Below are 23556 nucleotides of genomic sequence, written 5' to 3' on the forward strand. Positions count from 1 at the left end.
AAGCAGAAATACAGCTCCTTTCAGTGTAAATGTGGTGGCTCTTAAAAGAGCCTTTGTTTGTTTTTTTAGTTGGTTGCACTCCTATTAGAAATTTTAAGCTCTCTCCCCGCGGATACGCCGGGCTAACTGGATGTCCTTGGGCATAATGGTGACTCTCTTGGCGTGAATAGCACACAGATTAGTGTCCTCAAAAAGCCCAACCAAGTAAGCCTCACTAGCCTCCTGCAGGGCCATAACGGCCGAGCTCTGGAAGCGCAAATCGGTCTTGAAGTCCTGGGCGATTTCACGCACCAGGCGCTGGAAGGGCAGCTTGCGGATGAGCAGTTCCGTAGATTTCTGGTAACGGCGAATCTCCCGCAAAGCCACGGTGCCAGGCCGGTAACGATGAGGTTTTTTCACTCCTCCAGTCGCAGGAGCACTTTTACGGGCAGCTTTAGTAGCCAGCTGTTTACGGGGAGCTTTACCCCCAGTAGATTTGCGAGCTGTTTGCTTTGTCCTCGCCATTCTCGCTAACTACGAAAACCTGCTTTCAGACAAAAGAAAACAAGACCCGCTGTAGCAAAACCCGGAATATATAACCAAAGTTTTCCTCCTGATTGGCTGGCGGAAAAAGACAAACTCCATTGGACAATTTTAAATATTTGAAAAGCCCGCGCTCTGCCGGGAGGGAAATAATAGACCCTTCCCGCCTTCTTTCTGCCCCCGGTAGTGCCTATACCGCCTCCGCCGCCCGTACCCTCCATGATCTGATTTCACAGAACACTCGCTCCCTCTAGCCCACATAGCCTCGATTACGCTCTCCTCGTAATTTAATAAGGCCCTATTTTAATACCTGCTGATTTTTCTCTTTAAATCCTTCGCTCACCGCTTGAAAGCGACAGATTTGTGATGTGATTCTGAATACCTCCCTCCTCCTTACAACTACGCCCCACCACCACCAAACTGCGACAGCGAAGAAAGAAATTCATACCTCATATGCCGAAAGTTCGGTGGGGAATTCTATACTATTTTATTTTGCACTTTGGAATTATCTAGAGGGTGACAAATAACCTACAACCCTTCTCCTCCCATCACCCACAAAACAAGTGACACGATTTTTTATTAACGATTAAGAGCAAATAGAAATATTTTTAATATAGTATAGTAATAGTTATTGTCCTGTGAAGTGTTTTACTTTCCTGAAAACCAAGATGTATATGAGAGATTGGCTAAGTAAAAATTCAGCAAGGTGCTTTGATTACTATACTAAACATTCAAACTATCACATTCATGAGCTCACGAAAACTTATGCTCAAATAAATTTGTTAGTCTCTAAAGTGCCCCAAGTACTCCTTTTCTTTTTGCGAAGACTAACACGGCTGCTACTCTGAAACCAAGCATATATGTAAGAGTTGAAGCCAGAACCTTTGATCGAAATAAAGATTTAAGACGTCGCAAATAAGAATTGAAATTTAAATGTTTAGTATACATTCCCTAACAAGTTAGGATATAATCTAGATTTAAAAAGAAAAGGTATTTCCTGGGAGTTAACATTTTTAGAACAATCACACTTACCCTAGTCTGGGAAAACAGAAAGCAGTGTTAAGCTCTTTTATTGAAAAGGTGGGTGGCTCTTAAAAGAGCCTTTGGGTTTTATGTTCTTTGATACGATTTACTTAGAGCTGGTGTACTTGGTAACAGCCTTAGTACCCTCAGACACTGCGTGTTTGGCTAACTCGCCCGGCAGCAGCAGTCTTACAGCGGTCTGAATCTCCCGGGAAGTGATGGTCGAGCGCTTGTTGTAATGCGCCAGACGAGACGCCTCCCCTGCGATACGCTCGAAAATATCATTCACAAACGAGTTCATGATCCCCATGGCCTTAGAAGAAATGCCAGTGTCTGGGTGAACTTGTTTCAGCACTTTGTACACGTAGATTGAATAGCTTTCCTTCCTAGTCTTTCTACGCTTCTTATCTCCTTTTTTCTGGGTCTTAGTGACAGCTTTCTTAGACCCCTTCTTAGGAGCTGGAGCAGATTTCGCTGGCTCGGGCATATTGAGATTTGTTGCTTTCTCTAAACGACAAAAACAACGTACATATAATGGCGGCCACCCCCTTATTTATAGGGACCTTATGCAAATGAGATGCTTGTAATCTTTCATTTTTTATTGGGCCTTAGCTAAAGAAGACGTCACACACGATAAACCCTACATCCAATTGGTCAAAATAAAATCCTCATGACTATTGGTTGGAAATACCATGCAAAGTTTCAACCAATCGTGAATTAGTTTCTGTGCCACAAGGAAGGGATAAAAAGGCAGGATTCGGGCGGGGCGCTACTAATTTCAGACTTTGTTTTTTAAAAAGTGTTTTAGTTTTGTGAACTAGAGACTCAATGTCGGGTCGAGGAAAGCAGGGAGGTAAAGTAAGGGCGAAGGCCAAGTCTCGTTCTTCACGAGCCGGCCTACAGTTCCCAGTTGGTCGCGTGCACCGTCTTCTCCGCAAAGGTAATTATGCGGAGCGGGTGGGGGCTGGCGCCCCGGTCTATATGGCCGCGGTGCTGGAGTATCTGACCGCTGAAATATTGGAGTTGGCTGGCAACGCTGCGCGGGACAACAAGAAAACCAGAATCATTCCCCGTCACCTCCAGCTCGCCATCCGTAACGACGAAGAGCTCAACAAGCTGTTAGGGAAAGTCACTATCGCTCAAGGTGGTGTCTTGCCCAATATCCAGGCCGTTCTGCTGCCCAAGAAGACCGAGAGCCACAAGGCCAAGAGCAAGTGAAAGTGACCGTATACTAAATCAACCCAAAGGCTCTTTTCAGAGCCACCCACAGCAGCAGAAAAAGAGTTGAGTTCCTAATACACTAACCCATTATATACTTAAAACAGAAGTTCGGAGTAGTTTAAAATGAAGGAATAAAGGAATGTGCCTTGATTACTTTTCATTAAGTGAAATGTTATTTTTATAGTTCAGGGTGAAAGCTTAAATCACGTTCATTCTACCGTCTCTTATTCTGAATTAATCATGGCCAAGGTTACTCAAACGTATGTATTTTCGTGAGTACTAGATTATACACATCCGATGAAGTGAGCTGTAGCTCGCGAAAGTTTATGCTCAAATTTGTTAGTCTGTATTCACAAAAAGAAAAGGAGTACTTGGTGCCCCTTAGAGACTAACACGGCTGCTACTCTGAAACAGGTTGTAGAGGGAGATCAGTTAAAAATCGAGAATTAAATTTAGAAAAATTGGTGTAATTTTGAAAGTTACCAGTACAGATGAAATTCTGGTGTAAAGGGCATGGATTCACTTAATTCAAAACTGAAAAAGGGGCGGAAGGGAAAGGGTGTCATTGACCAATCCTTTTAAAACGCGGATTTTTCAAATTATCCAATTGCTAAAAAGCGCGGACATTTTCCCCCAAACCCGCAAAAAGACAACCGGTGCTACATTCTCAACAGCTAGGCAAAATAGACCGAGAGAAGGGCGTTCTAAATTACTAGCAGATTTTCGTTCTTAGCTGGCAGGACGAGATCTAACAGCAGAAAGTCTAAATAGAAATAAAGGCTAGAATCCCTCCTAGCATGGATTTAAAAAATTTCATCCAACCAATTTTACAGATTTTTCTAAATTGTTTCTGGTTCAGAGATATTAAAGTGGTTTCTTAAACTGTATAGAAAGAGTATGAGCTCTTTTGGAATGTTAACTGCTAAAGCAGGTCCTCCACCAAAGCAACCTTTGATACGCAGTACACTAGGTGTTTCAGCTCCTTCGGGGAGAGGGTGGGTGGCTCTTAAAAGAGCCGTTGGGTTTGTTTGCTCGAGACTCTAATTTTCTCTTCAAACAGTTTCACTTCTTCTTAGGCGCTGCCTTCTTAGCCTTTGCTGCTTTAGGTTTGGTTGGCTTGGGCTTGGCAGCCTTGGGCTTCACCGCCTTGGCCTTAGCCGGGCTCTTAGCTGCCTTTTTGGGTTTGGTAGGTTTGGCCTTTTTCGGGCTCTTGGCTGCTTTCTTGGCTGCGGCAGCCGCTGGTTTCTTGGCTTTTTTCGGGCTCTTTTTTACGGCCGCAGCTTTCTTAGGCTTCTTGGCGGTGCTGGCGGGTTTCTTGGCAGCTGGTTTCTTAGGCTTTGCCGCTGGCTTTTTCTTAGGTGCCTTTTCCTTTGTCTCACCCGGCTTCTTGCTGAGTTTGAAGGAACCCGAGGCACCGGTACCTTTGGTCTGTACCAAAACGCCTTTGTTCACCAGACTTTTCAGCCCAAGCTTAATACGACTATTGTTTTTTTCTACATCGTACCCTCCAGCTGCCAGAACTTTCTTAAGAGCAGCTAAAGAGAGCCCTTTGCGTTCCTTAGAGGCTGACACTGCCTTAGTAATCAGCTCGGTCACGCTGGGGCCCGAGGGCTTCCGGAGTTTCGAACCCGCTGCCGCCTTCTTTGCCTTTTTAGCTGGAGCCTTGGAGACTGGAACAGGAGCAGCTACTGCTGCAACTACAGGCGCAGTTTCAGACATGGTCACAGACACTACGAAATCGGAAAAAACATGAAATGAAGTGAACTAGCCTGTTGCCGGTTATTTATAGGGAGGGGTCACTGTCTGATTGGTGCGTTAAAGACCCGCCCAGCTGCAAACCAGAAAGGGCTCTTCTCTCCTCTCTCATTTTGTGTTTCTTCGGAGTCAATAAAGTGTAATTTTTGCACGATATTTGCCACCAAATGATCCCTTTTCTCACCCAAATTAAGTTGAAACAGGATATTTTCATTCATTAGTGTTTCCTTCAGTAAATAATAAAATTGCATTAAAGAAGAGATTATAAACCCTGAGTACTGAAGCTGGATGGACCACGCGAGAGAGAACATTTTGGTTTTTTTTTGAAAATTAAAAATGTCTCTTTGTCAAAAAGATCAGAGAACTAATGTAATGCTATTCTTTTGACGGTCTTCTTAAATTAGGAAAGAAAGCCAGTGATTTGTATCAATGAATTCATTATAAATGTATTTCAAACAGAAAGAGGTAGCACACCCTCCTACAGAATAAACTGGAGGTCGGTTGGACAAGGCGTATACTTCGAAACTTAATGACGTATTATTATTCTCATTGTTATAATTTAAATTATGATTTCGGGACAACACCGGAGCTGTATTTTTAAATAATAAAAGGTAACAGTAATCTGATTAGCACTAGCTCGAGCTGACATGAATTGCCAGGGTTGAAACGAAATTACAACCTAATTAGTCTCCGTGGCTTAATTCGGAATTCATGAGAAACAACACTTATATGGATTATATTTAAAGCGTTGATTGGAAATTTAATTTCTGTGTGTGTGTATATAAATTTAAGGAGCACTCTAGTTGTTTGGTTTGATGGGGGGTGGTTGGTTGTTTTTGTGTTTTATTTGTTTGTTTTTCCGCGACGTTTTTAATAGTTTATGCTCAAATAAATTTGTTAGTCTCTGAGGTGCCACAAGTACTCCTTTTCTTTTAATGGTGTATGGTTCTTAAGATTTCTTGGTGGTTTCAAAGCTATTGGGCTGATCTGAGACAGCGCTAAATTTGAACTCTTAATTCTGATTGGACAGTTTGAAAAGCCCGCGCTTTGAAATGGGGGGGTCTAGACTGCTGTATTTGACTCACGTGGAGAGCCTGTTTCTCCCACCGACAGAAGCGGTGCAGTATCCCTTTTGGAATTCGTAAATCTACATACATCTCTGATTTTCATTCTCAGTCTTCACTAAATTCACCACCACCTAATAAATCTCTTACTAAGGGGTTAAATGTACTTAACATATTTTTAGAGCCACTTATCTGTTTTTAATGAAATTTATTCAGTATTATATTATGTTTTATTTTCCAAATAATAAGGTTCTAAGACCAGAAGGTAACATTGTGGTCATCTAGTTTCTCTTCCTGTATTACACATGCCATTGAACTTCCCCCAAAATAATCCCTAGATCATATATTTTAGGGAAAAAATACAATCTTGATTTAAAGTTTGTCACTGATGGAGAATCCACCATTACTCTTGCTAAATTGTTCTAATGGTTAATACTCTCATAGTTTAAAATGTAACCCTTATTTCCAGACTGAATTTATCTAGCTTCAACTTCCAGCTATAACATTGGATTGTGTTATACCTTCCTCTGATAGACTGAAGAGCCCATTATTAAATATTTGTTCCCATGTAGGTACAGACTGTAATCAAGCCATGCCTTAACTTCCTCTTTGTTAAACTAAATAGATTTAAGAAGCTCAATCACTCACTCACTCCCTGACATATTTTTTAAACTTTAAATGTTAAAACATGCCTAAGTTAACTATAATGCAAAATAAAAATGTAACTACAGACTGTTTAAATTTGTGGTATTGGTAAGATTAAATTTTTTACCCATTTTCTTTAAAACACTTTGACTTCTTTAAAGTTTATATATATATGAAGGCACTACAGCACAAAAGAGCCTTTGTGTTGTAGATGTTACCAAAATGATTTTAACCTTGAAATCCATACAGTGTGTATCCCTGGCACTTTAAGGCAGTCATAGACCAAGTCCATGGCCGTCACCGTTTTTCGCTTGGCATGCTGAATGTAGGTGACTGACTGCATCCTGAATGAAAACCTTGAGCTCCACAGGGGTTTCTTCATAGATCATTCGCGTAGCTAACCGACGAATAGGCTTTAGTAATACCCTGAATGCTCGCTCTCAGCACATTTCTAGGGCATTTAGCGGCTCCTTTCCCTACTCCCTTACTACCTTTACCACGACCAGACAGTGTGAATCAAAATACAAAGTCAGTTATAATTTGTTTGTACAAAACTATCAAAATACACAGAAAAACTCTTAATGCATATAGACCTGCGTTGCCTCTTCTTATATTTCTTGAGTTCAGACCTGATTAAAAACTAAAGGAAGGAGGCAGGTTATGGGCACTGTTCCCTGTCCTTCTCCCCCACGCTCTAACATCCTGTTGCCTCTGGGTCAGTTTAGACTCCTCCAAACATGCAATAAACTCAAAGTTCACATTTCTAGAATAGTTTCAGAGAAAATAATGTCCAATTTAGAATATCAAAACCTATTATTATTATAATTATAATTGCAATGGAAACCCATTGCCGACAATATTGCATGTAACTACATTACTTAACACAAGACCCGATTTCAAACAGCTTGTATTATTAGTAATTTGTTCTTGTTCCTCCCTCTTCTCTCGTTTTCTGCTGGTTTGATGAAGCTGTTTTACAAACCGACCAATTGATAGTGTACACTTTCTAGCCCCTTCTCTCTAAAATATTTTGTTGGCGGTGCTGATGTTTCCACATAGTTTAAATGGACCAACAGGATACCATGCGAAGGAAGCATTTCTCCTGTAGTGAATATTCCTGGTGAGATGAACAGATCTGATTTACATAATTGTAGCAGCCTTATTCAGCTCTTTGGAGTCTGCAGCAAATTCTAACCAATCAGCTTCTGACACATAATATTCTACCCCTTTGTTTTCTCACCAGCATTCGCCGCCATTTTCCAAAGTTGCAACATGGAGAATTTAATACACATGTATTCAAAAGACTAGGAACATTCACGTGTTCCAGGAAGCTATATTATTTTAATCCTCTCAAAAATACTCAGATTCTGAATGCTTGGTACTTTTCCTGTATTAACAATACATTTATCAGTACTGATTTTAAGCGATTGCAGAATGACTGCCTGCTCAAAAAACTAGGGCTTTGTTTGTCCTCTCCTTTCCTCCTGCCTCGCCTTAGCGAGACAACTATCCCTGCTGCAGCCAACGTGGGAAAGGGTGTAATGAAACGTTGATTACACTAAAATCCGGAAGAATCCAGCATGAAACTATCATTCAGAATGCTGATTGTGACTTTGAAGACCAACATGTATGTCCTATCATATCAAAAGCAGATGTTTCTACATTTATTTTTTGTTTTTGTCTCAATTCTGTTTCAATTCCACCTTGTCAGTGACCAGTAAAAAAAGAATGGAAAGCCACAGGACATGCTTTTCCAGTTAATTGTCCCTAAATAATGTTTTATATATGGGTTTTTGTTGGCTAGTTATTGCAGCTGATCAGTTGTTTTGAGTCAAATAAAGGTGTTTGTTTGCAGTATTGTATTTCTCTCTTTGCATTATCATTGTTCCGTAATCTCCCTCACCAGAAAGCATATCAATTCATAATATTACATTAAAGATGATAAAAAAAACCGTTGCATAAATCAAACCAATACCAGAAACACCTATTTCAGGGCTCAACTTCATCTCTTATACCACTGGACCTAGCATGATTGGTGTACAAATTATCTCTGATTACGTTTGCTTGCCTGGTGCTGACAGACTTCACAATATCCAGAGACATTTCTTGTCTATCCAGCTGTGTATACATTGCAATAAGAGTCCAATCACCACATCAATCCATTGTCTGTTAAACACCTCACCTTTGCTTTCACAAATGGTGAGTAGAATATTAAAGGAAAACCTCCCAGATTCCCTAATTTCTGAATTTCCATCATTGTAGTGTTAGCAGAAACTCTGATTTACTTTAAGCTCCCAGTGCATGCTCTGCCATCCTCCATCTTCTGAGTGTATAATTGAACTGCTGCTAGTCAGGGTCTGTACAGTTAAAATATGGTTTCATGCCTTAGGGAAACAAGGGGTATGCAGTGTCTCAAAGAATCATGATTATGGGTATCTATTAATTATTCTGTGGCATTGAAAAATCCCCTCTGCCTACTCCTGGAAAGTCCTAAAGTTTATATGCATTTTGCATGCCCCCAATACCTAGGAAACAGTCAATATGATCCACTAACACTTGGCTCATTACTGAGTGGTAATATTTTCTATTAATTAATTCAGCAGTTGGGAGGGTACAGAATAGACATACCTGTTCAGTATATAGCTCCTATACAGTTCAAGAAGCCCAACAATTCAGATCACTCACATGATCTTGAGCACATGTCACACCTTGATCATGAGACCCTGCAACCACTGACATATTGCTATGCAATACAAGAACATGCGCCCTGGACTAACTGACCTCAAATTGCACCCCTGCCACCCCAACTAACTGGTAACTATTCAGGGTATGCAGGCTCCACAGGATAATCAGCAATGTCTTTTCCATAATTAGCAGATTTGTCATCTTGGTGGTCTGAGGCCCTAGTGCCAAGGCCACCTCTGCAGAAAGATAGAGAAAGGTTGTCTTCCCCATTCATCAGTTCTGCAAACCTTTTATTTATTTTATTTTATTTAAGAACCAAAATTTGAAGTGTTCTAAATTCCACTTGCATGTTTACATTGTTCTGAAAATCACTGTGCCTCATGATGACCCGGGATAGAGATAATGAGGTAAATTAGTGGTTTCCTAAGCTGAGGGGTGTTCCTCCTCATTTAAAAAAAAAAAAAAAAGCTGCCAACATTTTCTCATGGTTTTAACTTCCAGTGTAGAATAAGGGGAAGTTTCAACCCTTAATAAAATATATATAATTGGACTCAGCTATATTTATTTATATAAATAATTTTTATAACTGAGTTCAGCTATTAACTGATACTAAGGACAAGTTTAGAAATATTTTAAAAAGTATTTCACTATACATTCTATAACACCTCTGCTTACAGAGAGTTCACATGTCCGCAAGCTGTTGTTTCCTCTAGAATTCCCTTCTGAGAAGAAAAGGAAGAGGAATGAGAAGAACCACTGAGATGGATAGAACAGCTCACATATCTCAAAGCTACAGCTTCAGGCTTCATTCATAACCATGCGGTGCTCTCCTTCATTGGAGAAAAATCACATTGAGATAAATGGACTTCTTCACACACCTCTGAATGTTCTATGATGCAGAATGGTGTATAGAGCCCCTTCTCCAAGTATTACACCCAGATTTTAGGGTAGGGATTTTGGACCTCCAGCCTCCTCCCACGACCTGCCTCCAGTTAGTATATGCATTTCTCACCCCACCACCACCTTCCCTCCTACTCATGGCCCTTGAAGCTTACTAGGAACATTGAGGGAACAGAAGAAAGTGAAACCTAGTAGCTGAGTAATGGAAAGTTTTGCCCAGGTGTGCAACGGAGATCTAGGTAGTGTTAGTGTCACAAATTCAAAGCCACTTCACCCAGGGCTTTCTGAGATAAAGCCCATATCCCCCCTCCCCACCCAAAATGAGCTGGTCATAAAAGTGCCCCAAAGTGCAGAAAGAAGTCTGGGTCTCCTCTCCTTATTATTGGTTAACACCACCCCTCCTCTCCTTTCTCTCTCCAGCCCTCTAAGGGGAATGAGGGGCCAGATGGAGGCCAAAACAGATAGATGAATGTCAGTGAAGTATTCCCAAGGACAACCTCATTCCCCTCTTCCATCACAGGTGCCCCTCAATCATGCACCCTCACTATCACCAATTCCCCAAAAGACACAAGGAAATTTACTGCCCCAAAACTTTGTTAATACAAAGTTAAGGTTGACCAGCAGTGCTTTATATCCTTCTAGAATGTCAAATGCATTGACACTTAAACCTCTGAAAACCAGTAAATAAAGATTTAACACAATGTAACATAAATAGGTAAATAGGCCTAATGGCCTGTGATGGGATGTTAGATGGGGTGGGATCTGAGTTACCCAGGAAAGAATTTTCTGTAGTATCTGGCTGGTGAATCTTGCCCATATGCTCAGGGTTTAGCTGATCGCCATATTTGGGGTTGGGAAGGAATTTTTCTCCAGGGCAGATTGGAAGAGGCCCTGGAGGTTTTTCGTCTTCCTCTGTAACATGGGGCATGGGTCACTTGCTGGAGGATTCTCTGCTCCTTGAAGTCTTTAAACTACGATTTGAGGACTTCAATAGCTCAGACATAGGTGAGAAGTTTTTCGCAGGAGCGGCTGGGTGAGATTCTATGGCCTGTGTTGTGCAGGAGGTCAGACTAGATGATCATAATGGTCCCTTCTGATCTTAGTATCTATGAATCTATGAAATGTAAGACAAATTAAACATCTGAAAACCAGTCTATTCAGAGTTAAGGGGCACACGAACCCCACCCTGTAACCTTGACTTTACCTTCTTGAAGCTGGCAATAATCACTAGGAATCGTCTTCTTTCATATGGCAACATTAAAGTTCAACATTCAAGTTTGTCATCCATTCTATGGCTTCTGTAGAGATGGAATGAATCAAGGTTGTCCTTCTGAAGGGCAGTGGTTCATTAGCAGTTCCATGGTTTGAATGTCTTCTTCACATTCACATATTGGGCTGTCTTTCAATTTCCATTTGTGTAGTAGGTAATAGCAACACCTATATGAAATTCTATTGCAGTTTGTTGTGATCCATATCTTATGTGGCCTGGTGAAGCCAGATGGTTGGTCTGCAGGATCTGTGATTAAGTCTTAATTCGTGACCCTGCTGTTTTCCCACAGCCTCTGCCACTTGCCTTTTGGTGCAATTCCTGAGGGCTGAAGTTCTTTGGCTTGTGATTTGCCGTTGAATACTGCTAGGAGACTTGTTACAGGAGTGCTGAAGTCATCACCAACAATCTAGCTCCCCATCCTCACACATATCCTATTACCATCAGGTCAAAAAGAAGCAGCAATAATAAGAGAATACAACCTCATGATAATGAACCCGCCCATGTAGGAAGATCTTCAACCTTTCCTCCCCTTATCCTCTCCCTCCTTCGCCCCACCCCACCCCAGCCATCACCTTAAGTTCGGGAACCTCTTCTGGTTAACGGCCACTAGGACTTAATAGTAAGTATGGTCAGTCAGGGCTTCAGCACAATGAGCAGATTTGAGGAATAACTAAGAAAATATTCCTTCCTTTGACTTGATAGTAGCCAGTGGAATTAAAATGTCAGAGTGGCTCAGCAAGGGCTGGTTCACACTAAGAAGACTTGACAAATGACTAACACATGTGCCATTTTTAGTGTTGTGTGGTGGTTGTTTGTCCCACAGATTTGTATTATGTCAGTTATCTCCATACACTATAACTGCCTTTCATTGTGATAAAGCTAGTTGTATTCAGTTGGGTGGGGATTAGTTCAGTATGTTACTACAGCTGTCACTGAGCTACAAAAAGAGGTGGATGTTTGTCTTTTGGGGATCCTTCCTCTTTGTACAGAGGCCATTCTGTAGAGGAATCTAATGGTGTATTTTTGCTGTGGGGATGTTTGGCAGTCTGGTAGTATTCATGACAATCTGATACTTGGCTCAATCAGATGTATCTGGCTACTCTGGTTATGCAGAGAAGCTAAAGTGGTCATATAGGCCTTATCCTCAATGGTATTTAGGCTCAGGCACATGATACTTGAGGGAGGATTCTCTGCTCCTTGAAGTCTTTAAACCATGATTTGAGGACTTCAATAGCTCAGACATAGGTGAGGTTTTTTGTAGGAGTGGGTGAGTGAGATTCTGTGGCCTGCATTGTGCAGGAGGTCGGACTAGATGATCAGAATGGTCCCTTCAGACCTTAGTATCTTAGTATCTATGAATCTATGATACTGAGACCAGGGTGGGGCACTAGGAATAGGCAGGCTTGATTTATGGCACAGGCACACAGAGTTGGACAAGGTGGAGAGCTGAAAAATGTTCAGGCTCGGTGCATGGAGCAGGCACAAAATGTTTAGTCTGGAATCAGGAGCTGGGACTCGGCTTGTTGGATGAGTGGAACAGAACAGTCACACAGCACTGGACAGGTTGGGGAGTTGAGAACAGTCATGCTCATTACATGGCAGTAGCTACAAGCACTGACACTGGGGTAAGGAGAATGAGAACATCCATTGAGATGAATGGAGCAGTTCACACCTCTCAAAGCTATTGTTTCAGGCTCTGTTCTTCTCCATGAGGAGTTTGTATTAATCTAAGAACATCTCCTTAAGATGAATGTGCCACTTCACATGTCTGCCAGCCTCCTATGCTGCTGGTGGATGTGTAAAGCCCTTCCCCAGGCACTTAGTCCACATGTAGGGTCTCTGGGGCAATGTCTACACTATGAGAACTATGTGGCACAGCTAAGGGCATGGCTACACTTGCAGATGTAGAGTGCTGTGAGTTAAACCAGCCCTCGGAGAGTGCAATAGGGAAAGTGCTGCAGTGTGTTCACATTGTCAGCTGCAAGCGCACTAGCATGGCCACATTTGCTGCACTTGCAGCAGCGTTGGGAGTGGTGCATTATGGGCAGCTATCCCACAGAGCACCTCTTCCCTTTCTGGCACTGTGGTTTGTGGGAAGGGGATGAGGGGGTGCAGGGCATTCTGGGTCCTGTCCCAACACTCCGTTATGCATTGTTTCGCATCTCAGCAATCCCTGTTCTTCCGTCCACATTTGGCTCCATATGTCAGTGGTTTTTGTACTGCGTGCTCTGTCTTCCCTTTCGGTCTGTGGGAATGGAGCCCAAAGTGCTGAGGAATATGCTGACGAGTCTCGCCAGCACGTCACGTTTGGCAGTCGAGTTACTGCTTACGTTACAAACTGACAATGAGGAGTCCGACGATGATGTCAACTCAGGTAAAGCATATGACATGAGATTGCTTGTGGTATTCACAGACATGCTCACCACTGTGGAACACCACTTTTTAGCTTGGGAAACAAGCACTGAGTGGTGGGATCACATGGTCATGCAAGTCTGGAATGACAAGCAGTGGCTGCAGAACTTTTGGATGAGAAAAGCCACTTTCATAGGACTGTGTGCTGAGTTCACCCCCACCCTGCAGCACAAGGACACAAGTTTGAGAGCTCCCCTGCCAGTGGAGAAGCAGGTGGCTATTGCATTCTGGAAGCTGGCAACTCCAGACAGCTACCGATAGGTCGCAAACAAGTTTGGAGTGGGAAAGTCAACTGTTGGAATCGTGTTGATGCAAGTTTGCAGGGCCATTAATCGCATCCTGCTCAGAAGAACCCTGACGCTAGGTAACGTGCATGACATTGTGGCTGGCTTTCCACAAATGGGTTTCCCTAACTGTGGAGGGGCAATAGATGGAACACATATTCCAATTCTGGCACCAGCCCACCTAGCCTCCGAGTATGTTAATTGGAAGGGGTATTTCTCTATGGTTCTCCAGGCGCTTGTGGATCACCGCGGGCGTTCCATTGACATTAATGCAGGCTGGCCCAGAAAGGTGCATGACACATGCATCTTTCGGAATACTGGCCTGTTCAGGAAGCTGCAAGCCAGGACTTTCTTCCCAGACCAGAAGATCACTGTAGGGGAAGTTGAAATGCCCATTGTGATCCTTGGAGACCCTGCTTACCCTTTAATGCCCTGGCTCATGAAACCCTACACAGGGAGCCTTGAAAGCAGCAAGGAGTGGCTCAACAACAGGCTGAGAAGGTGCAGACTGACTGTGGAGTGTGCTTTTGGCCATTTAAAGGGTCGTTGGCGCTCTCTGTATGGGAAGCTGGACCTGCCTGATGACAACATCCCCGCAGTAATATCCGCGTGTTGTACCCTCCATAACATAACATTGTGAAGAGAAGGGTGGAAGATTCACTCAGGCATGGAACCTGGAGGCTGAATTTGAACAGCCAGAGAGCAGGTCTATTAGAGGGGCCCAGTGTGGGATTGCAAGGATTAGGGATGCCTTGAGGGAGCAATTTGATGCTGAAAGCCACCAGTAATGTTTGGTGCCCTGCACAGGAGTGAAGAGCAGTGGTTCCAATGTTAGTAGGAATCTGTGTTTTCTACACTGACTTGCAGTGCCTGTTGCTTTCCTGGGCTAAGGTGTCTTTTACTTAATGTAATAATAAAGAATGTTTTCAAAGCCAAAAAATCCATTTATTGAAAAGAAAATTCATTTATTGAAAAGAAACACAACTGCTTGGGAAACAGAAAGGGCAAGGGGGTAGGGTGGGGAATGGTTCAATCACAGATTTCTGTATGTCCTGTTCTCATACTCTGCTTTCCTGTCTGGCATGCTGTGCAGTGGGTGCTGCACTTCAAGCTGGCAAAAATGCATGGTGATGGGGATTGGGTAAGGATCGTAATTTGCAGGGCTGGGTGGTGAAACTACAGGTTTTGGAGGCAGCTGGTGGCAATAAGAACCCGGATGTGGGAGAAAGTGGGTTGGAGGTCACATGGGGGCACCAGGGAAAGAGTTTTGGGACAAGGGCTTCGGGGGGGAGGGAAGCACGGTAGTGCTCCACCTGCATGGCTACGAGCGCCTGTATCAAGTCCACTTGGTGCTCCATAATGCTTAGCAGCTGCTCCGTATTTTGGTGCCCGTGTTCTGCTTTCTGCTGGTGGACCCTCCTTTCACTCTTCTGCCACTCCTATGCTTTTTGATTTTCATTAAGGGGCTGCTGCATTACTTCATGCAGCATGTCCTCTTTGCTTCTATGTGGCCTCTTCCTAATTCTGTGGAGTCTTTTGGCCGGTGATAACATAGACAGCTGAGATCTCAAGGTCACATCTGTAAAGGCAAAATGCAACACTTACCAGGGGCAGCATTGTTCACACCAGACAGATCAATGAGTCGCCTATACTTAAAGACAAGCAGTCTACACAATAGCAGAATTTGCCCATCCCAAAGCGAGTTCACATAACCCACAGGAGCTCCAGAATGGTGAGTAAGCACAGGGGCAAGAGGAACTGATTGTTTCACGGCCGTACTGTCCTCTGGGTTTCTGTGCCTTGGGGAGAGCTAACAGCTGCAGGAGGCCCCTATACTGAACACTGTCCCCACATTTTCCACAGGAGTTCGTCCTGGAAGATATCTCACTGCTGAGGGTGACCTGGGAAGCAAGGGAGGGTCTTCTACTACAATGCGACTTCCACCCTGGCCCATATACAGCTTGCCTGTGTGCTGCAATGATCTCCCCGCCCTTCACAGAACAGTGGCATGGACATGTTAGCCTGACTGGGACAAAGAGCACAGTAGCTCTCCCAAGGAACATGAGCAAGCTCATTGCACAGCTTCTACATGAGACCTTTGAAGAGATCACTGAGGCCAATTACCGCGATGTGAGAGAGCACATCAACACCCTATTCTGCATCTAGGCATGCAAGTAGCCCTAACCCTCATTGCCCCAAGAGCCCGCATTCAATAACTTCCTTTCCAAAATAAAAGCCACTTACCAGGCACCTCCTCTGGTCCTTGTCCTTCCTCAAGCACCGGCCACTGCAACTGGCTACCTTCCTCCTGGCTTGAGAACAGCTCCTGGCTCCATGCATCTAGGGATGCTGGGCTATCTCCCTCCTCCTCAGCACCCTCACTCCTGCTTTCCTCCTTCTGCCTTGTTGAACTGGGCTCTGAAGTGTCCATGGTGGTCCTTGGAGTGGAGGTAGGGTTGCCTCCAAATATTGCGTCCAGCTCTTTGTAGAAATGGCAGGTTGCGGGGGCAGCACTGGAGCGGCGGTTTCCTCGAGGGCTTTGTGGTAGGCATTCTGCAGCTCTTTCACTTTAATCCTGCACTGTAGTAAGTCCCAGTCATGGCCCCTTTCCATCATGTCCCTTCATATCTGCCAAAGGTATCGTAATTCCTACGCCTGGAGTTCAGCTGGGACTGGACAGCTTCCTCCCCCCAAACAATGATGAGGTCCAGCACCTCACCATTGCTCCATACTGGGGATCGCCTGGCATGTGGAGGCATGGTCACCTGGAAAGATTTGCTGAGAGCTCTCCACGCCTTGCTGAGCAAACAGGAAAGGATTTTTTTAAATTCCCAGGTTTCAGAGTAGCAGCCATGTTAGTCTGTATTTGCAAAAAAGAAAAGGAGTACTTGTGGCACCTTAGAACTAACAAATTTATTTGAGCATAAGCTTTCATGAGCTACAGCTCACTTCATTGAATGCATTCAATGAAGTGAGCTGTAGCTCACGAAAGCTTATGCTCAAATAAATTTGTTAGGTCTAAGGTGCCACAAGTACTCCTTTTCTTTTTTAAATTCCCAGAGAATTTAAAAGGTGGATCTGATGGTTGGTCACCTGAGGACAGGGCAGTAGAGTTCAAAGTGATGACCACAATGGCTAGAACAGGCATTCTGAGACACTTCTGGAGGCCGATCAGAGCACATTAACAAACCAGGGCATCCACACGGATGCCGCAGCACTCCAGCTGTGATGCAGCAAGCGTTATGACTCTCGTTGAGGTGGATTACCAAGAGCACTCCAGCTGCGGAGTCCGAGCACTCTTCGTGTTTTGCCAGTGTGGACACGTCGTGAGTTAGACGCCTGGAGCTGCTTTAATGTGCCCTAACTCACAAGTGTAGCCATGCCCTAAAGTGCCATATCTATGCTGACATAACCCTATTGTGTAGACACAGACTACAGTTATGGAAGAGGTTTTTCCATCCGTTTAGGAACTCTTCCGGGGCAAGCCCTCCCCTCCCCCCAAAAGTAATGGTAGGTAAAGATGATGGTAGCATTCTTCTACCAACCTAGCTGCATCTACACCAGCGGTTAAGTCAGTATAGCTAGACCACTGAACAGTTTGAATTTTTCACAGCCCTGGAAGCTGTACCTACATTGACCTATATTTTAAGAGTAGACCACGCCTGAGTCCACACTCTCCTGACTTCAGCTGTTACATGCACTTCTCACAGGCCCACTACCTTCCCTCTTCCCATAGCCCCTCCAGGTTTACCAGGGGCATGGAATGTCAAAGAGGGTGGAATTGGTGGTTGAATTTGGGGGTGGGGGTGTAGGGGCTCAGAGCAACAGGCATGTGAAGGAGGTCAAAGAAATGTGGAACAAAGGCAATAAAAGAGGAAACAAATTGGAGCAGTGGTGGGGAAGTACATGAATTGGAGACTGAAGTAGATAAAAATGGGAGAGGAGCTTTGGAGTGTTCCAAAAGGTGAGGGGGCTGCAAGAGTTCAGGATAGGAACACTGCCCCTTTCCCAATCTTTGCCCTTTAGGTCTGTGGTCTGGCACAACTTCTGAGCTCTGAGGGGCCAGCACAGCCCTACATGACAACCCTTATTAATAATATATTTTATTGGATCAACTACTTTTGGTGAGAGAGACAAGCTTTTAAGCCACAGTGATCTTCTACAGGTCTGGGAAATGTCACAGCTAAATTCAAGATGGAACAGATTGTTTAGCATAAGCAGTTAATAGATATTTCAAGGGACATTCAAGGTGAAGTGGCCAGTTAATGCCTCTCCAGTCATAAGGGGGAAACAAGGGGGAAGGGGGCAAAAGCTGGGCAAAGGTATAGATTATTGTAATAAGCCATAAATGCAGTGTCTCTATACAGTCCATGATTGAAAAATTGAAAATTGAAAAGTGTCTAGAAAAATTATGAATGTAAGCTCCCAGGCTCATCTTTTGAAAGTGTTGTGCAAATTTCCTTTGAGGATGGGTACTGAGAGGTCAGATATAGAGTGATCTCTTTGTGAAAAGTGTTCACCCACATGTAATATGATGTTTTTGTCTTTTGCCATTTTTCTGTGTGAGCTCATTCGAGAGCATAGTGATTGTCTGATTTCACCCACACAGTTCTTATTGGGGCATTTAGTGCATAGGATGATGTTGTGATAGGCATGCATAGGACCCAAGGATCTGGAAAAGTGGTTGGGGGGGGGGTTGATCATTATAGCAGTGGAGATATGCCTGCAGGTTTTGCATCTGTTGTTGTGGCAGTCTGGTGTTACTTTGAGTTGGTATGTCCTAGTGGGAGAACTTGTTTCTGACGATGAGCTTGGTGAAGTTAGGGGTTGTTTGAAGGCTGGAAGAGGGGATTCAGGAAAAATTTCTTTCAGGATGTGGTCCCCGTTGAATATGGTTTGTAACTGTTTAATGATGCCCCATATGGGTTCCAGTGTGGGGTGGTAAATGACAACCAGGCGTGTGCAGTCAAAGGGGATTTTATTTCCATATTGAAGCAGTTTCTCTTGGAGTATTTGGATGGCCCATTCCGTGATGCAATCTACTTCTCTGGTGGAGGGCCTTTGTTTGGTGAAGACAGTTTTATGGGTGTTAAGGTATATATCCTGGACTTTCTCCTCAGAGCATATTCTGTGGTATCTGAGTGGCTGTAGATAATATATGTCTTGGTGTGTTTGGGGTGGTTAGTCAATCTCTGACGGTAAGTGTGGTGATCCATGAGTTTCTTGTAGACAGATGTTTGTAGGATTCCATTGTTGAAGCTGATTGTGGTGTCCATGAAGTTAGTGTGTGTTCTACAGAGAGTTAAAATGGAGAGGTAGCAGTTGTTGAAGTTGCGGTGGAAATTTATGAAGAAATTTAGGCATCTCTCTGGAGGATGAAAATAACATTGATATATCTCAAATATATCATTGGTTTTGTGGTGCATTTGAGAAGGTTTGCATATTGGGGAACCATCCTAATACCCATGGTTGTTCCCATGGTTTGGACAAATTGTTGTTGAATGTAAAACTGTTATGGGTGAGGATGAAATGGATGAGTTTGAAGATGTTTTTGGGGTGGATACCTGAATGTTATCCATTATCTTCTAGATATTTGTGGCAGTCAATCATGGGTTCCTTGTGGGGGATGTTGTTGTAAAGGGAGGTGACATCCATGGTGGCAAGAATAGTGTTCTGAGGTAGGTTGTTAATGTTGCAGAGTTTCTGGAAGAAGTAGGTTGTGGCCTGAAAGAAGGCAGCCTCTTGTGGAGTGAGTGTTTTGAAGATGGTTTTGATGAGTTCCAATATTCCTTAGTATGAGTGCCATGGCCAGATATGATGGGTTTGCCTAGGTTCCTTTGTTTGTGTATCTTGGGAAACATCTAGAAGAGTGGTTCTCAACCAGGGGTATATGTACCCCTGGGGGTATGCAGAGGTCTTCCAGGGGGTACATCAACTCATCTAGATATTTGTCTAGTTTTACAATAGGCTACATAAAAAGCACTAGCAAAGTCAGTACAAACTAAAATTTCATACAGACAATGACTTGTTTATACTGCTCTATATACTATACATTGAAATTTAAGTACACTATTTATATTCCAATTGATTTATTTTATAATTATATGGTAAAAATGAGAAAGTCAGCAATTTTTCAGCAATAGTGTGCTGTGACACTTTTATATTTTTATGTCTGATTTTAGAATGATAGGACTGGAAGGGACCTCGAGAGGTCATCTGGTCCAGTCCCATGCACTCATGGCAGGACGAAGTATTATCTAGACCATTCTTGACAGGTGTTTGTCTAACCTGCTCTTAAAAATCTCCACTGATGGAGATTCCACAACCTCCCTAGGCAATTTATACCATTACTTAACCATCCTGACAAAAAGTTTTTCCTAATGTCCACCCTAACTCTCCCTTGCTGCAATTTAAGCCCATTGCTTCTTGTCCTATCCTCAGAGGTTAAGAAGAACAATTCTTCTCCCTCCTCCTTGTAACAACCTTTTATGTAGTTGAAAATTGTTATCATGTCCCCTCTCAGTCTTCTTTTTTCCAGACTAAACAAACTCAATTTTTTCAATCTTCCCTCATAGGTCATGTTTTCTAGACCTTTAATCATTTTTGTTGCTCTTCTCTGGACTTTCTCCAATTTGTACACATCTTTCCTGAAATGTGGCACCCAGAACTGGACACAATACTCCAGTTGAGGCCTAATCAGCATGGAGTAGAGTGGAAGAATTATTTCTCATGTCTTGCTTACAACGTTCCTGCTAATACATCCCAGAATGATGTTCACTTTTTTTGCAACAGTGTTACACCATTGACTCATATTTAGCTTATGCTCCACTATGACCCCCAAATCCCTTTCCACAGTACTCCTTCCTAGGGTGTCATTTTCCAGTTTGTATGTGTGCAACTGATTGAATTTTGTAAGCAAGTAGTTTTTAAGTGAAGTGAATGTTGGGATTACACAAGTTAAGTCAGACTCCTGAAAGGGGTACAGTAGTCTGGAAAGGTTGAGAGCCACTGATGTAGAAGATTGCTGTGTTGGGTTTGTGGGGCATTAGGTTGCAGAGTTTCTCTTGGAGTTGTTTGGGAAAGTATTTGATGATATCTTTTATTTCCTGGGTAAACTGAGGGGTGTGGTCTTCTTTAAGTCCTTTATAATAGTTGGTAGTTCTGAGAGTTGTCAGTTGACCTCATTAACATAAACATCATTGTTGAAGACTATGATGGCACCCCCTTTGTCTGCTGGTTTAATCACTATCTGCTGGTTGGATTTCAGGGATTGTATAGCTGTCCTGTCAACGGTGGAGAGATTGTGGTGCATGTGATTTCACAGTCTTTTTTTTTTTTCCTGAGCAATTAGTGATCAATAGTGTGGATTTATCAACTGTGGGTTGTCCACTGTCCAGTAAGATGATTCTTTTTTCTTATGACTGTTGGTGAAAATGTGATTATTGTGGGTGGTGTCATCATTATGAAAGACTTCTTTGAGGTGAAGTTGGCAGAAGAATTCTTTTAGTGCTCCACATGTTAGTATGGTAACAGTTTCTGTTGTGGGGCAGAAGCCCAGTCCCTTGGAGAGTACAGTTAATTCAGCTCCAGTTAGGGATAGTCTTGATAAACTGATGATGTTGGAGTGTCACATAGTGTTCATGTGGTGGGTCCTGGTGCCATTGTTTCTCCTGGAAGTGGTGTTCTATGGGTTGTGGAGTTGTTTTAGTTGGTTCCACTTTTCATTTTGGTGCTGATTTTAATTAATTTTTTTTTATAGTTGCTTTGGGATTTTTGCATGATTTCCATATTGGTTCCTAGATTATTTTTGTTTTCCAGTGTCTGGGAGCCTGTGATGATTTCTTGTTTGATTATGTGGGGTGCAGTAAGTGGTTCCTCAGGGTATGTCTTCACTAGCAACGTTAAAGCGCTGCCATGGCAGCGCTTTAACATGGCTGTGTAGTCGCAGCACCAGCACTAGGAAAGAGCTCTCCCAGTGCTGTAAAAAAACCAACCCCACAAGGGGAGTAGCTCCCAGCGTCAGGGCATTGTCTACACCAACGCTGTGTTTTTTCACACCCCTGAGCGAGACAATTGCAGCGCTGTAAAGTGGCAGTGTAGACAAGGCCTCTGTTTTTCTGAAGTCCTTCTGCAGAGTTGTTCAGCATATTTGGAGTTTTTATGTAGTGGTCAGAGGGTTACAGGTGCTGAAACCTCTGGGGATGATGTTTTATTTTTTTGAATTTGCTCAGGAAGTAGATGTTGCTGTTAAGTTTTTCTTTGTTTGCTTCATGTTGCGACTTTTCCATTTCAAATGGCAAAAATCAATATCTCCCATTGTTGCATGCAATGTTGTTGTAGCCATGTTAGTCCTAGGATATTAGAGAGACAAGAAAGAGACCCAGCGAGAGGGGAGGGTCCCAGAGCCCTGGTTCCAGCCAGAGCCAAATGTCTACATTGCAATTACACAGCCCCATATAGATCGACCCCCACGAGCCTGAGTAAGCTGACATGGGCCAGCTGTGGGTGTTTAATTTCTATGTAGACATACCCTCTATGCTCCTTTTACACCTCTGTCATCTAGTGGTCCCAGTGCCTTTTTGGAAGGCTTCCTACTTCTGATGTCCTTTAAAAAGTTCTTGCTGTTAATTTTTTGCATCTTTAGCAAGTTGCTTCTCAAATTCTTTCCCAGCCTATCTTATTATACTTTCACACTTAACCTACCAGAGTTTGTGCACCTTTCTTTCTATTATCCACACTAGGATTTGACTTCCAAATTTTAAAGGATGCCTTTTTGCCTCTAATGGCCTCCATTGCTCTGTTGTTTAGCCACCGTGGCATTCTTTTGATCCTCTTGTTGTCTTTTCTGACTTGGGTACATATTTAGTCTGAGCCTCTGTTATGGTATATTTCAATAGTCCCCATGCTGCTTTCAGGCATTTAACACTTGTGACTGGTCCCTTTAATGTATGTCTAACGAGTGTCCTCATTTTTGTGTAGTTTCCTTTTTTAAAGTTAAATGTTTCTGTGGCTGGTATTTTTTTTGGTCTGTTTTTTGGGGTTTTTTTTTTGTATTATCCACGCTACAAGGAGGTTAAATTTAACTACATTATGGTCATTATTACTGAGCAGTTCAGCTATAGTTACCTCTTGAACCACATCCTCTGCTCTTCTTCTTACATCAAAAATTGCCTTTCCCCAAGTGGGCTCCAGAACTAGCTGCTCCAAGATGCAGTCATTTATAGTGTCTAGAAATTTTATCTCTGCATCATGGTCTGAGGTTACATTTATCCTGTCAATATGGATATAGTTGAAATCACTCATTATTATTGTGTTTTCTGCTTTTGTAACCTCTCTCTAACCTTCCTTTGCATTTTACAATTTCTGTGACCATCTAGGTCACTTGGCCAGTGCTATATTCCTACTGCCATACTCTTTTTATTCAAGCATGGAATTTTTATCCATAGAGATACTAGGGTACAGTTTTCAGAGTAGCAGCCGTGTTAGTCTGTATTCGCAAAAAGAAAAGGAGGACTTGTGGCACCTTAGAGACTAACAAATTTATTAGAGCATAAGCTTCGTGAGCTACAGCTCACTTCATCGGATGCATTTGGTGGAAAAAAAAAAAAAGCCGATGAAGTGAGCTGTAGCTCACGAAAGCTTATGCTCTAATAAATTTGTTAGTCTCTAAGGGGCCACAACTAGGGTACAGTTTGTATCACTTAAGATTTTTATCTTATTTGACTCTTCTCTTTCTTTAACATACAATTCTGCTCCCATACCAGCGCAACCTACT

At 42.9% G+C, this 23556-nt stretch overlaps 4 protein-coding genes across 4 annotated transcripts in view; 1 reads left to right on the top strand and 3 right to left on the bottom strand.

Moving 5' to 3' along the window:
- LOC119841100 (histone H2A.J) overlaps positions 1–23556 on the bottom strand; it is a 168608-nt gene that overhangs the window by 122915 nt on the left and 22137 nt on the right. The window lies entirely within an intron of this gene.
- LOC119851032 (histone H2B 8) lies at positions 1583–2068 on the bottom strand. Its single transcript, XM_038390195.2, has one exon. The coding sequence runs from the start codon at positions 2030–2032 to the stop codon at positions 1652–1654; it is 381 nt and encodes a 126-aa protein (XP_038246123.1). The 5' UTR covers positions 2033–2068; the 3' UTR covers positions 1583–1651.
- LOC119851022 (histone H2A.J) lies at positions 2288–2924 on the top strand. The gene has a single exon (XM_038390169.2). It carries the CDS (start codon positions 2374–2376, stop codon positions 2761–2763), a length of 390 nt encoding a protein of 129 aa, XP_038246097.1. The 5' UTR covers positions 2288–2373; the 3' UTR covers positions 2764–2924.
- Positions 3192–4514, bottom strand: LOC119850898 (histone H1-like). The gene has a single exon (XM_038389764.2). It carries the CDS (start codon positions 4483–4485, stop codon positions 3829–3831), a length of 657 nt encoding a protein of 218 aa, XP_038245692.1. The 5' UTR covers positions 4486–4514; the 3' UTR covers positions 3192–3828.

This window comes from Dermochelys coriacea, chromosome 1 (genome assembly GCF_009764565.3).
Source record: "Dermochelys coriacea isolate rDerCor1 chromosome 1, rDerCor1.pri.v4, whole genome shotgun sequence".
Lineage (NCBI taxonomy): Eukaryota > Metazoa > Chordata > Testudines > Dermochelyidae > Dermochelys > Dermochelys coriacea.